The sequence below is a fragment of the Oculina patagonica genome, chromosome 7 (genome assembly GCF_052425735.1).
Source record: "Oculina patagonica isolate OP01 chromosome 7, crgOcupat, whole genome shotgun sequence".
NCBI classification, from domain to species: Eukaryota; Metazoa; Cnidaria; class Anthozoa; order Scleractinia; family Oculinidae; genus Oculina; species Oculina patagonica.
In genome coordinates, this window is record NC_135764.1 from 2,994,005 (window position 1) to 3,006,211 (window position 12,207).

The following is a 12,207-nucleotide window of genomic DNA, read 5'->3' on the forward strand; positions in this document are numbered from 1 at the left end:
ACTTTTCTTCCTTTTTACATTCACTTGAAATACAGTGCACTTACATTCTTTATGGATATTTTCCATCTTGGAAAAGGCTTACAGACATAAAATTATCATTCATGGTGTGTTTTAGATGTAGTTCTGTCATTCTGTTTTATAAATGCAAAGCATTTTTAGTAATTAAATAGAGAATGGTTAAACTAGAAGCTGTAACAAAAACTGATGTCTCCCTCCGCTCCCGCAGGAAAGTCTAAACATGTACCCGCCCCACCCCCAAGAGCATCAAGTTCCAGAGAATCATCTTTAAAGTACAGCCAGACACTTCAAAGAGAACACATCCCAAGAGGAACCAAGCGAGACATCAGTTCACAGTACCACACGCAGACACTTCCCCTTCCATCATCAAAACCAAAACAGAGGTCGTTAGACAGCCCAACACCTTTGTCATCAAACAGTTCAACCTCTTCCGGCAGCCATGCCTCGGTCAAATATGAAGGTATGGTTTTCAAATATTTTTTTTTTATGTGCAACAAAGTTGGTTAAAATGGTAAAATCTCCTTAACTGTAAAAATCTTGCAATACATTATTAAAACCATGGAGTAGACGACAGGCCCTTGAGCTTTTTCTTGTGGCACAGAATCCGGCTGTAATTGCAAAATGCTTCTAAATTATGCATTTTGCATTAATCTTGGTAATGTGTGGTACCAAATTCGATGGGAGGGAGGGAGGGGGCGTCAAAGGCCAGAACTTTTAAAGAAAAAAGTTCAGCCAACTCTCACCTTGCAGAAAACCTGCTATTGCGGACACTGGCTATTACAGACAAAATCCAGATCCCCGGCAAAGGAGGTTTGACTGGGAATGACTCCCGCTATTACGGACCTTCGCTATAACGGACACTAAACGACGCCCCGACCTTGTCTGCTATAACAAGAGTTGACTGTATAGAGCTGAACTGGAATTTCCAGAGGGGCTAGGTGGTGAGGGATCAATCCAAAAGAAAAACAAAACAAAATGGAGGCAGTATGGATATTTCTGGGGCAATAGATTTATTGTATTGCATTTGCAGGTCGTGTCAAGGACAAGAGAGCTCTTGAGTTAAGAGCATCAACACTCCGTGGAGAAGTGAGAATGCTAAAAGCAGAACTTAGCCAACTGAAGCAGTTTCAGACCTTCCAAGCGCAGCAGTTTGATGAATTGATGAGAAATGCCAAGGAGCTGATTGTGCAGCGAGTCGCACGGATGAGCAATGGTAATCATATGTGCTGTTACTCACCTTTTGTCAATGATTTTCAATTGCTTGTTTTCTCAATTTTTGATGGTGTTAAACAATATACAGGGCTTGTTTAAGTCAGGAAATCTGATAAAAATATAGTTATCTTCTGGTTATATTAGCATACCCAAAATAGTACTTATACGCAGCCCTCCAAGTTGCGACCATTTTAGTCTCCATGGCGACTAGAATTTTAGAATTGGTGACTTAATTGAAGAGCAAGTCGCCAGCCCCGCGACCAGAAGAAGACTGCTCCAGAGTTTAGGAAACTTTTATCCCAATTGAGAAATGCTCTGTACGCTATGGATTGTTCTGCTATTAAAACCAACTGAGGAAAAGTACGACAAAATTTCTGGGTTTGTAAGCCAATTTTTTCCTTTTTTATTCTTTTTGTTTCTTTCAGTAATTTTTTTTTTCGTGGAGGAGATTTCATAGTAAAATTTCATTTCAGTCACACTATTTGGCACACAGATTTACAAATGATTATTTATTTTGGCGACCAAAATTTTCTATTGGCGACTCAACCTAAATACAATTATAGGTAGTTGCCAAATGGCCACTAAGAAAAAAGTTAACTTGGAAGAGGTTGAAACATAGATTTTTGTCCAAGCTGCAACTTATTCTAAGGTTTTGAGTGAAATAAGTGACAATGTTTGATTTCACTATATATTTAAAAGAGAGTGACACAGGAGAAATGCCACAGGATACCCAAAACTTATATCTTTCAGTGCATTATGTAGCAGTTATTTTTACTTGAAACTGAGGGACTTTTCTTCTTATTTAGCTGATGATACTGCTCTTAAATCTGGGAGACGGAAAGTCCAAGTGGAGGAGATGACTTACGTCCGTGGAAAGAATGATTTAAACAGGCATATAAGGTATGGCAATAATGACCTGCTTTATTTGAAAAGTGATCAAAACCTAATTATACCTCACAATATTGTCAAGCAGACCACAAAATTCTCACAACTAACATTTAAAGAAATGTTAAGCAATCAGAGGAAAGAATTAAAGGGGAAGTATCACAGAATTTTGTGTAATTTCAAAAGCAAAGAAACATGTCTCAGTGTTAACAGAGATGTTTAAATAATGGTGAAGGTTCGTTATAACTTAACACCTAGTGTACTAAAACTGTCGACAAATGTCTCTGGCCATTGGTGGAAAGGGTCAAAATTAATTACAACTTGAAACATTCTGGCGGAATTTTTCAAGTTGTCGCTAAGTTGTCACATTTTTGTTTCCAAAATACTCTAGAAACGATCATGATTTTTTCTTTCTTCAAGATTTTTGTTAATACCTTTCTTGTGGTGATCTGGGATTATTTTCCAAACAAATAGAAGTAGTAAGCACAGTTTTGACAAAAAAAAAACAAAAAAAAACAATCAAAGCCCCTGTGATACTTCCCCTTTAAAGTTTTGACCTTGTTATGACTCATATTTTAAACTCACATGTATTTCAGCGAGCTGGAAAGCGAAGTGGAGATGGTTCGGTTGGATGTTGTACAAAAGAGATGTATTGGCAATCCAGCTGAAGTCGACAGTCTTAACAGTCAGCTGTCAATCATAAGTCGTCAAGTGTCTGATCTAAAAAGTAAGTCACTTTAAAATTTGACTCAGTCCTAAATGTGAAGAATTTGATTTATAATTATCTTCTTGTAATAAAATAATTTTTTTCTTTCACCAGGTCAGTTTGCTGAGCTGCATGACAACATGAAATCAATCATGGCATCAGAGTTGGAGGTTATTGTTCAGGGAGACAAGTAAGTGTTTTGTGGATTGTTATTTCACGTTTGCTAAAGCGGTCCTTTTGTGGGAGGTGTGGTGGCCTAATTGTTAGTTGACTAGATCCTGTTCAGCCCTGCCAGGTTGTTTATTAACGTTAGGGCCTCTCCCCACCTAGGTATATATTAAATGGGTACCGGTAAATTTACTTCTGGGTGGTAACCCTGCAGTGGACTAGCGTCCCATCCATCATTTAAAGAAATGTTAAGAAATCAGAGAAAAGAATTAAAGGGGAAGTATCACAGAATTTTTTGTTATTTCAAAAAAAAAAAAAAATTTTTTTTTAAAAGAGATTTTTAAATAATTGGGGAGGTTTTTTAATTTTTTTTTAAAAATTTTTGTGTTGGGGGTTGGGGAAAAAAGTAAAAATTTTTTAATTATTTTTTTTTTTTTTTTTCTTTTTTTTTTTTTTTTTTTTTGGGGAGTGTAGAAATACTCCTTGTCCCTTTATGCTCTAAACTGGGATAAGCTCCAGCCTGATGAGCCACTTGGCTCAAACCCAGACTTACCTTAACTACCTTCAATAGAGGTCTTCAGTACTTAAATCACAGCATTTGTCTACTGAGTTCTGCTCTTTAGTCCATATTAAAATCAGCTAAGTGATGTGTATAAATTATTTTTCTTCAGGTTTTTGAAAGAGGAACCTTCTAAACTTGAGAACCTGGTCAGCAGATGTAAACACATCACTGGGACATTATTTACATTACAAAAGTAAGATAAAATGTTACTCTGTTGTTGTTGTTTTTGGTGAATTTCGAAAGTATATGATTATCACACTGGGAGCGTAATGTAGCAAACAACTTGACTGAGGAACGTATATTTCAAATGGTAGATTTTAGGTTTCAGTGTTAGACATTTGTATGCTTAACACGGTTTGTTGTTCGATTTACTTGCATATTTAGGTTAGTGTCTGCTCAACAGCAAATGAAGACTGAAAGTGAAGCTTCATTCAGCTCTTTAGAGGTTTGCAAATCTTTGATTTTGTCCCTCCAATTTCTTTAAACAGTAAAAAAAAAAAAAAGAAATTAAGTCTGCTCTAAGAAAATTTTGGAGCGTCCGCGGGCGGGCGCGGCCGCGCAGAGCAGCTGGGAGGAGCCATGTTCTCGTGCTTATCTGAAAATGATGAGAAACATGTTGGCAGGGCTTGAAACTAACTTCTTCGACAGCTTTGATTACACTAACCAAAACTGATTTTAAACTAGCCAAAAAATTTCAAGTACAGTTTCAAATTTTTTTTGTTTTCTTTTACCAATGTTTTTTTTTCTTTGTTTGTTTTTTTGTTTTTGTTTTCCACGCTCTTTCAGCTTCCACCTGCAGTAATAATACCCTCGGATATCCATTAACATACATGTTTCACTAGCCATTTTGGCCAGTGAAAGTCCAAAACCTACTAGCCAAAACTGCATTTCTACTACTAGCCCGGCTTCTTTTAGTCTCGAGCTCTGGTAGTAAAGGAAAGTTAGAAAAAATACACTACTTATAGCCTTAGAAAGTTTTACATGAACATTAACATTAGCACAAACTTGTAATGAACAGCTGCAATTCCTTGCATTGCCTGTCCTATCACTGACTACTGGTATATTGTTTTTGCAGGATGTAGATAAAGATGTGATAGACAGTATACGATCAGTCCACAGAGAGTATCTTCATAAAAGAAATGTAGACAATAATTATACTGAGGTAAGAACCACTTCATTCTTTAATTTTTTAACAGCAGTATACAGGCCTTTAGCCAGGATTTAAAAAGTGGGAGTCCAAAATTTTTATAAGGTCTGACTTTGTCCCTATAGGAGGGCCTAAGGAGCATGTAAGGTGTTTTTCTGCAGTTGTAAGTGCAAAGGTATCTTAAGATTTCCAAATTTGCAAAAAAAAAAAACATCTGCATACAGTTATTCATATTAATTTTCTCTGAAAAGTGGCCATCGATAGGACTCCTGGACTCCCACATGGCTAAAAGCCTGGCAGTAAACAAAAAAAATGCAATGTCTTTGATGTAGGTAACAAGGGAGCAGCCTATGAGAGGAGAAATTGGGCAGGGGGGGGGGGTTAATATATTGAACACAAGGGACAGTGTTTCATCGCATTTTTAAACATCAAAAAAAGAGTTGAAAATATGGTACACAACAAAGTATTTTTGACAAATTTGAGATGTTTGGAAATGTGATGAAACAGCATCTCAGTGTTTGATGTCTTCTCCATCAAAACTAAACGAAGGAGTAAACAGAAAATGCAAATGTAGGATATTATATGTTGTCTGAAAGTGAAACAAGGTTTTTTAACTATAATATACATAGCATATAACATATGTTGACTGAACTGTGATCACAGCGTAAAACTAATTACAGATATTGTTTGGAATTCTGTGTGATCACTAGCATTAATTTTCATACTCACTGTGTTAATTCATCCATTTCCAAGGAACCAAGATCACCAGCAGGAAGGGGCCGTCCGAGAGTTCGCTTCTATGATGAAGTGACCCAACTACCATAAATCACAGAAAACGTTAAAAGACGCATTTCTGAGATGGACATAGAAGTTGCAAGACACAGTCCCAAGGGAAGCAGAAGTACGGTGGTTCTATAATTCCATCCGTGAGGCCGCAAGCAAATTTGGGATGGAATTTCTTCCCTTGTGGTCACATCCTCCTGGTCAGGTCCCAGACAAAATTAGGACATTGAATCTTTTTAGCTCGTGGTGAAATACCATAGAGGTGTTATTGTTAAATTTGTAGTCATCTCTTTTTACAATTTTATTATATTAACGCTTTACCTAGGCGCTGTTTCACTGCATTGAATATTATTTCTGATTATATTGTTAATAATTACAAACAGGTTTCTGAATAGCAGTGGCTATCATTCTGATGAAAAGAACTTATTGACATAATGAACTCTAAAGCCCAGTTCAAAATAATTATTTGTGTACGTTTGTCAGATTCAATATTCTTGCAAACACATGTCAAACCTCAGTAATTTCCACAATAAATGCTCATTTGATTGTTAACTTCAAGTTGACAAGGGTGAAACATTTGCTACGGCAATTAATGTACCTTTATCGACATCAAGTTGATAATCAGGTACTGGTAAGTGTTTCAGTGGTCCATGCAGCCAACAGTTTCGGCACTCGTTGCTTTAATTTGTTCATAATAACAAGATTCTTCAGCATTATATTTGAACTGGGATAAGAGAGGCTAAATTCACTAATTTTTTTAGGCCCCATGGTCGATCAAAAGCAAATTTCTCCTACTATTCTCAGTGTACAAATTTTCTATAATTCACATCAAGAATATTTAGTTTTAACTTGGGACATTTTTTGCTGCAAAGAACAGGTTCTTCATTTTAATTTATCGCACAATGTGACGGTGAGGTGTATAAATTACTGCTGGTATTTGCGTAGTTATGTGGACAAGTCACACATTTTACTAAAATTGTTATATGATTGATTTTGTCAGTTTCAAAATAAATAAAGCTTTTATGATGCAGCCATCAAAATGATTCATAAAAACTGCACTTTTTTAAATGTGAATCTACAGCAAAACCAGGTTTCATAAGATTTTGCTTCATCTTCTAAAGAACTTTTAGTAATATTTCTATAAAAAGTTAATGCTAGCAGTGGTTTTCATGTTGGAAATAAAAACCAGTCATTAAATTTTAATATAACTCAAAACTGTGAATCATAGAAAAAAATATCTCAGTCATTTGAAATATCTTTTGCAGTTTCATCCTCAATGGCCAAAATTTTTCGGTAAAAACGTTTTCAGCTCATGTTTATATGCCAGATGCTTATGTACCTTGATGTGATATTGTTTTATCAGAGAGGTATTTAAATATTGTAAAGATATGGTTTTATAGCTACAGTTTTGTTGTGGCTTTTAAACATTTGTAGTAAACTGCTAGCTATAGCAGTGTGTAGTCTAAGAGGGGAGGGGATAGTTAGATATTCTGGGAGGGGTGGGTTGGGGCAAGTATACTGGGAGGGGAGGGAGAGAAGATGAATCATTGTCTAGCAATGAACACTGAAATGTAATTTTTGAGAAAAAATAAATGTACAAAATAATTGTGAACAAAGTATGCAGTAGTTTTCTATTTCTTTGTGACTTTTGTAGATTGAAGGTGAAAATAAAAAACGTACTTGACACTCTTTGATTTTATATCCACTGAATGCCTTCGAATGAAATAATGAACAATAAATAACATGTCAACAGAAATAGCTAAAGATTTGAATTTCAAAAAGTTCCACAGATAATATTAATATAGATTATCAACGTATGTAGTTTTAGTCTTTTTAAAAATTCACATTGGTGCATATAAATTTTTGATAATAGGTAAAAAGTAAATGGTTATCAAACTGAACCATCATTTATGTTCAGAAATAATATTAGTCACAACAAATAAGATATTGCAATAAGTGCTAAAAATGTGAAAATGTTTAAACTTGTTTGCTAAATAGACAATGTCTATTTGTGAAGACATTGCATGTATGACTTTGTTACAGGTACTAAATATTAATCTTTAAGAGATCATAGAGTTAATTATGGGTTGAAATGAATTGTTTTAATATTAATAATGCCCAAAGGCAGATATTAAGTATTTGCTACTACACTTTAACAATGTAGAATATTACATCACCTGGATGTTTACCATTTGAATACAACTGATGATCAGTGTAGGTAATATTTTGAGGAGTATTTTCAAATTTGGCTTTGATCTGGTAGCCTGTGAGAGATCTTGCTTGCAGGCTACCAACCTGATTGTTCAAAGTAGGTTCAGGAGGCATTTTCTGCAACCAAATGTTTTGATTTCTTGGCTCTTTCTCAATATTCAGGCACTCAAAATAATATTTCATATTATGATTCTGTACAGTAGACTAAAATAGCTGCAATATAATCATAACAAATTTGGAAGAATCAAAAATAGGGTTTCATTGTATCAAAAGTATACCAATTTACAGTAGATACTATGGCTGGACTCTTAGTTATTTTTGTTGAAATTCAATTATTGTGATCCATGGCTGATGGATAAATATTTCATGTTTCCTTATGGAAACATTTTGGTTCATATAAAACTTTTTAATGATATATTAAATACAGTAGCAATAGATGTTGACTTAAATGATTAATTTAATTGATACTGAAAAAAATAAATAAAAACTTTTTCCTTGCAAAGGGATGTTATAAATTTCCATAAGTTTTGTGATAATTATAGAAACACGAACTCCCATTAATAAATATTACAAATTAGGCAATTATTTCTAAAACCAGACAATGTTTTGACTCGTGGATATCTAAAGCATAATTTATACCATAATGCTATCTGTTGTAATGAGATATAATTTCATGGAAGGATTAATTTTTCTAATATGAAAACTTTGTAATTAAAATAACTTCCGTTTCTTGGAACTGCAAAGAGTCATGATAAATCATAAAATAAGTAGAATTAAAGAATGGTTTACAAAAAACCAATGATATTTTGAGTTGCTTATTGTTATCAGTTTACAAACCCATAAACAAAATGTCCTCTGAGATGCATGTTTGCTTGACTTTTAAAAGGTTTTACGGGTAATCCAAGGTTTCTTAATCAATTTTTTATCGATTTCCGCTAACAAATACAAAATTGTAAGAAGTCTCAATAAACCCAAAATGTCATTAAAAAAAATTAAAAAAATTAACAGTTAAACGGAATAAATTCTGACAATCGTCAGAAATTTATAATCTAAAGAACCTTAATTAAAAGGTACGAACTAAAATCAATTTTTACGGTGTTATGACTTCAATTGGGTCAACCAACACTTATTGGCCAATCAAAGCGGGAGTACAGAACAAAAGATTTTGAGTTTTTTGGAAGTAACTCGTCTCTCAACAAAGTAGAGTTTTTTTAAATGTGGATTCAGATTTTTTGCTAGGCCCAAAATTATTTTTCTCGCCGAGTTTAGGCTTGCTTTGTCGCTGGTATTTTTGTCACCAATTTATGTTTTGTCGCAGGGCTTCATTGATTTACATTACAATGTGAGCAATGTTTTGTCCACACTGTACAAACTGCACTTGCCCGCGCTTTAATGCTGTATTAAAAACAAACTTTGAAAAAAGTCATACGATAATATCGTTTAAGACTTTTCGTTAAAACGCGAATTTTTTGTTCCAAAATCTGACAAAACGGACAGTTATTTGATTGTTTTGTACCAGACCGTAAAAAAATTCTTGCATTTCAGCAGTTTCTTTTCCGCTATTTTGCATGCTGCTTTTGAAATCGAAAGTGATAATCGGCATGAAAAGGGGAAAACCTCTACCGAAAAAATAAAGAATCATTATTTTGTCTATTCTATTTTCTTTCGTTTTGCTGACTTACGCGCTACCCCTCCCTGTTGTATTTTATATCCTTCCGCCTTACCCCTCCCCTACTCCCTCCCTTTCCTCTCGTGCATGCTCACGTGACCACGTGGGATATTGTTTTGCGCGAGCCATCGTCCAATCAGAGACAATCACTCGAGGTCACATGTTCGATGAATGACAACAAATCGAGGTTGAGAAAAACACGACTTCGTTTCATCAACCCCAGTAGTCGACGAGAGAGCGGACACAAGAAGGTGAAGGGTTTGGCAAAGTTTCGTTGCTGGAAAACGCTGATATTTTCCTGATCGTGGGCGTAAAGGACCATTCGTTCGCCCAATTTACCATATATCTTTCGGGAAGCCATTTCGAGCGGAGAGGAAAACATTAGTTCGGGTTTCAATGACCGAACAACTTGATTCTTCATCAACCATATCCGCGCCGACGGACGGTAGTCGGGAGAATATGGAGCAAGACGGCAGTGAGGAGGGGGACGACGAACGGACTAGCGGACAGAGTGCAGGAGAAGCAGGTGATGTAGAATCTTTGGCGGAGAAAAAAGACGCTCAAGAGAGTGAATTTTGTGTACCTGTCACAACAACAGCGCAATCGGTCGCGGATTGGAAACCTTTGCCCATTCGGAAAAAACACCGTCGCGGGTCGAGGCGAAATCATAACAGACCCGGGAAGAGATATGTTCCGTATTCAAAACTTTCGTGGGAAGAGAAAAAGCAAAGAGACGAGAGAGACACAAAACGAGCGTTTAAACTCCGAGAACAGATAAACGCTAAAGGGCGTCCCAGTGCACCTTACAACACTACACAGTTTTTAATGGCAGAGCACGATTTAGCCGAGCCAGATTTGGGCTCACATGCTCATATGCAATCCGATGGAGAAGAAACACCTTTGAGGAGTAGAGTACCGTCTAATTCCTGCGACGATTCGGATTTCGACGATGATTACAACGAGTCTCCCGAGGACGAAATATACGAACAGCAATTTTTCGAAAAAGATTTCACTGAGGCTTATGAACAGGTCCATGTCGAGAACTTGCACTCTATGAGCAAAAGCGAACTTGTGCGCGAATTTATGCTTCTAGAGGAACGCATAGAAAACATGGAAATTAAACTGAAAGAGTCGGAAGCTATAGGCAGTGTTTTTGCGAGACAAATTTCCGTTGAAGAACTCTCCGGGCCTTTAAACGGTGAAAACAATTTGGACGTGCGTAAAGCAGACTCAAAGACCAAAGAGGAAATATTACTCATCGAACTAAACAGACTTCGTAAAGAAAATGAACGCTTGCTAGCAGAAAACGAAGAAATTAAGAAACGCAGCCACAAATCTGTCGCGCCTAAAGTTTTCTAGTTGTCACTTGAAGGCATTTATATATTGACGCTGTAGTTGATTTAAAGTTTCAATTCTGCGCTACGAGGGTTTCAATGAGTGGTGGAAATATGTACACACACTAAAAATAAAATTCTGTTTAGCATATAATGTATTTGGTAGTGTAGACACGCTGTCGGATTTTCTCAACAAAAGCACGGTAATGTATTAAATAAAGAAGCTAAGGATTTAGTTTTTAAATAAAATTCGCGAGTAGTGATTTGGTGAAGTATTGGTTGTATTTGTCATGTCTTTGTTTACGTTCGGTTCGCTTTTGATATGGTCATTTCGTTCATTCCATTGTATATCCAAGACTTGTCGGAATTGATGTATTATTCATCATTGATCGAAAACTAGGAGTTAAAAATAGGGAATGATTGTTAAAAGTAGAATCGTGGTTTTACTGGAAATATGGAAAATTGCCTGACTGTAAAATTATCCGGGAATATCGCACATGACCGTTGTTCGAGGGTTTGATATCCGCATTACAAACCACAAACATGTTTAGAAGCGTGCAGTTACTCTAGCGCTGGAGATGAGAAGGTTTGGCACAATTTAACTCCATAATAAAGCTGCAGAAACATCAAAACGAGCTCCAGAACTTGATCTGCGAAAAAAATGTCAGTAGTTTATCGGCATCCAGTTGTGATATCCCACGAATAGAATACACAACACTTTGTAACGTGTAACTTTATCACCCAATCAACCGACCAACCCATATTAGGATATTGGCTGATTACCATCAAATTGCCATTTAATTGCTACAGATGTGATATTTCCTTTAATTACTACTGCTACTACTACTGATTTAATGTCAAAATATCATTTTTCCAGCACCAGATAATTCATTGATTAAACATAGCTATTTAAATCAGCGATAATTTTAAATCCCAGAGGGCTCCTAGTTTTCTCCATGCAATACCCAGTAACTTTTCATCAGAAGGGATTCAAATTTCAAAACATTTGTGGGTCAACAGAGGATTTCCTTTGTTTCCAATAATAGGTTTAAATAAATGTCACGTACGTTTGTTTAGCATTAAAGGGTGAAAAGTTCTGTTTTTGAGCGTGTGCTGACAACAAAATGGAAGGATTTCTATAAAAATATAAATATTTTTTCAGTTGATTGTAAACAAATAAATCTAAAAATAAGTTCAGAAGTACTTTCCAGTAGAAATCCTGTCACTGAATAAGCTCAGCCCGAAAGCTAAAACCAGAGTGTACAAACAATTTGCATATTTTGGGAGGTGGGAACTGTAGTCAGTTTGGAACAAGCATGGACAGAGAAAAAATTTTTAGCCCCTAAAAATGCATGTAACTCTGATCAGTGGGGCCGAGAAGGATTAAAACAGGTCATCTCGAAAATTCTAAGCATTCTTCCTTTTTTTTTTCTTTTTTAAAGAAATTGTGTGATGTAACTGATTTTTTGAAAGTGTTTTGATATATTGTTTCTAAATTCAAGGTTAATTTTT

At 35.7% G+C, this 12,207-nt stretch overlaps 2 protein-coding genes across 6 annotated transcripts in view; both read left to right on the plus strand.

The window, feature by feature from the left end:
- LOC144660156 (coiled-coil domain-containing protein AGAP005037-like) overlaps positions 1-7,171 on the plus strand; it is a 34,277-nt gene extending 27,106 nt beyond the window's left edge. For all 5 annotated transcript variants that reach the window (XM_078520729.1, XM_078520732.1, XM_078520731.1 and 2 more), the window contains 9 exons: positions 227-478; positions 1,049-1,231; positions 2,037-2,130; positions 2,712-2,842; positions 2,936-3,011; positions 3,661-3,744; positions 3,936-3,996; positions 4,627-4,713; positions 5,452-7,171. In XM_078520729.1, the coding sequence (XP_078376855.1) occupies positions 227-478; positions 1,049-1,231; positions 2,037-2,130; positions 2,712-2,842; positions 2,936-3,011; positions 3,661-3,744; positions 3,936-3,996; positions 4,627-4,713; positions 5,452-5,523 (1,040 nt within the window). In that variant the 3' untranslated portion in view covers positions 5,524-7,171. The remainder of the gene's footprint in view (positions 1-226; positions 479-1,048; positions 1,232-2,036; positions 2,131-2,711; positions 2,843-2,935; positions 3,012-3,660; positions 3,745-3,935; positions 3,997-4,626; positions 4,714-5,451) is intronic.
- A 2,383-nt stretch (positions 7,172-9,554) lies between these two features.
- Positions 9,555-10,970, plus strand: LOC144660012 (protein HEXIM1-like). Its single transcript, XM_078520554.1, has one exon. The coding sequence runs from the start codon at positions 9,758-9,760 to the stop codon at positions 10,718-10,720; it is 963 nt and encodes a 320-aa protein (XP_078376680.1). The 5' UTR covers positions 9,555-9,757; the 3' UTR covers positions 10,721-10,970.
- The last annotated feature ends 1,237 nt before the right edge of the window (positions 10,971-12,207 follow it).

Excerpts from the sequence above, each read along its gene's own strand:
- LOC144660012 (XM_078520554.1), top strand. The coding sequence starts at position 9,758 with ATGACCGAACAACTTGATTCTTCATCAACCATATCCGCGCCGACGGAC.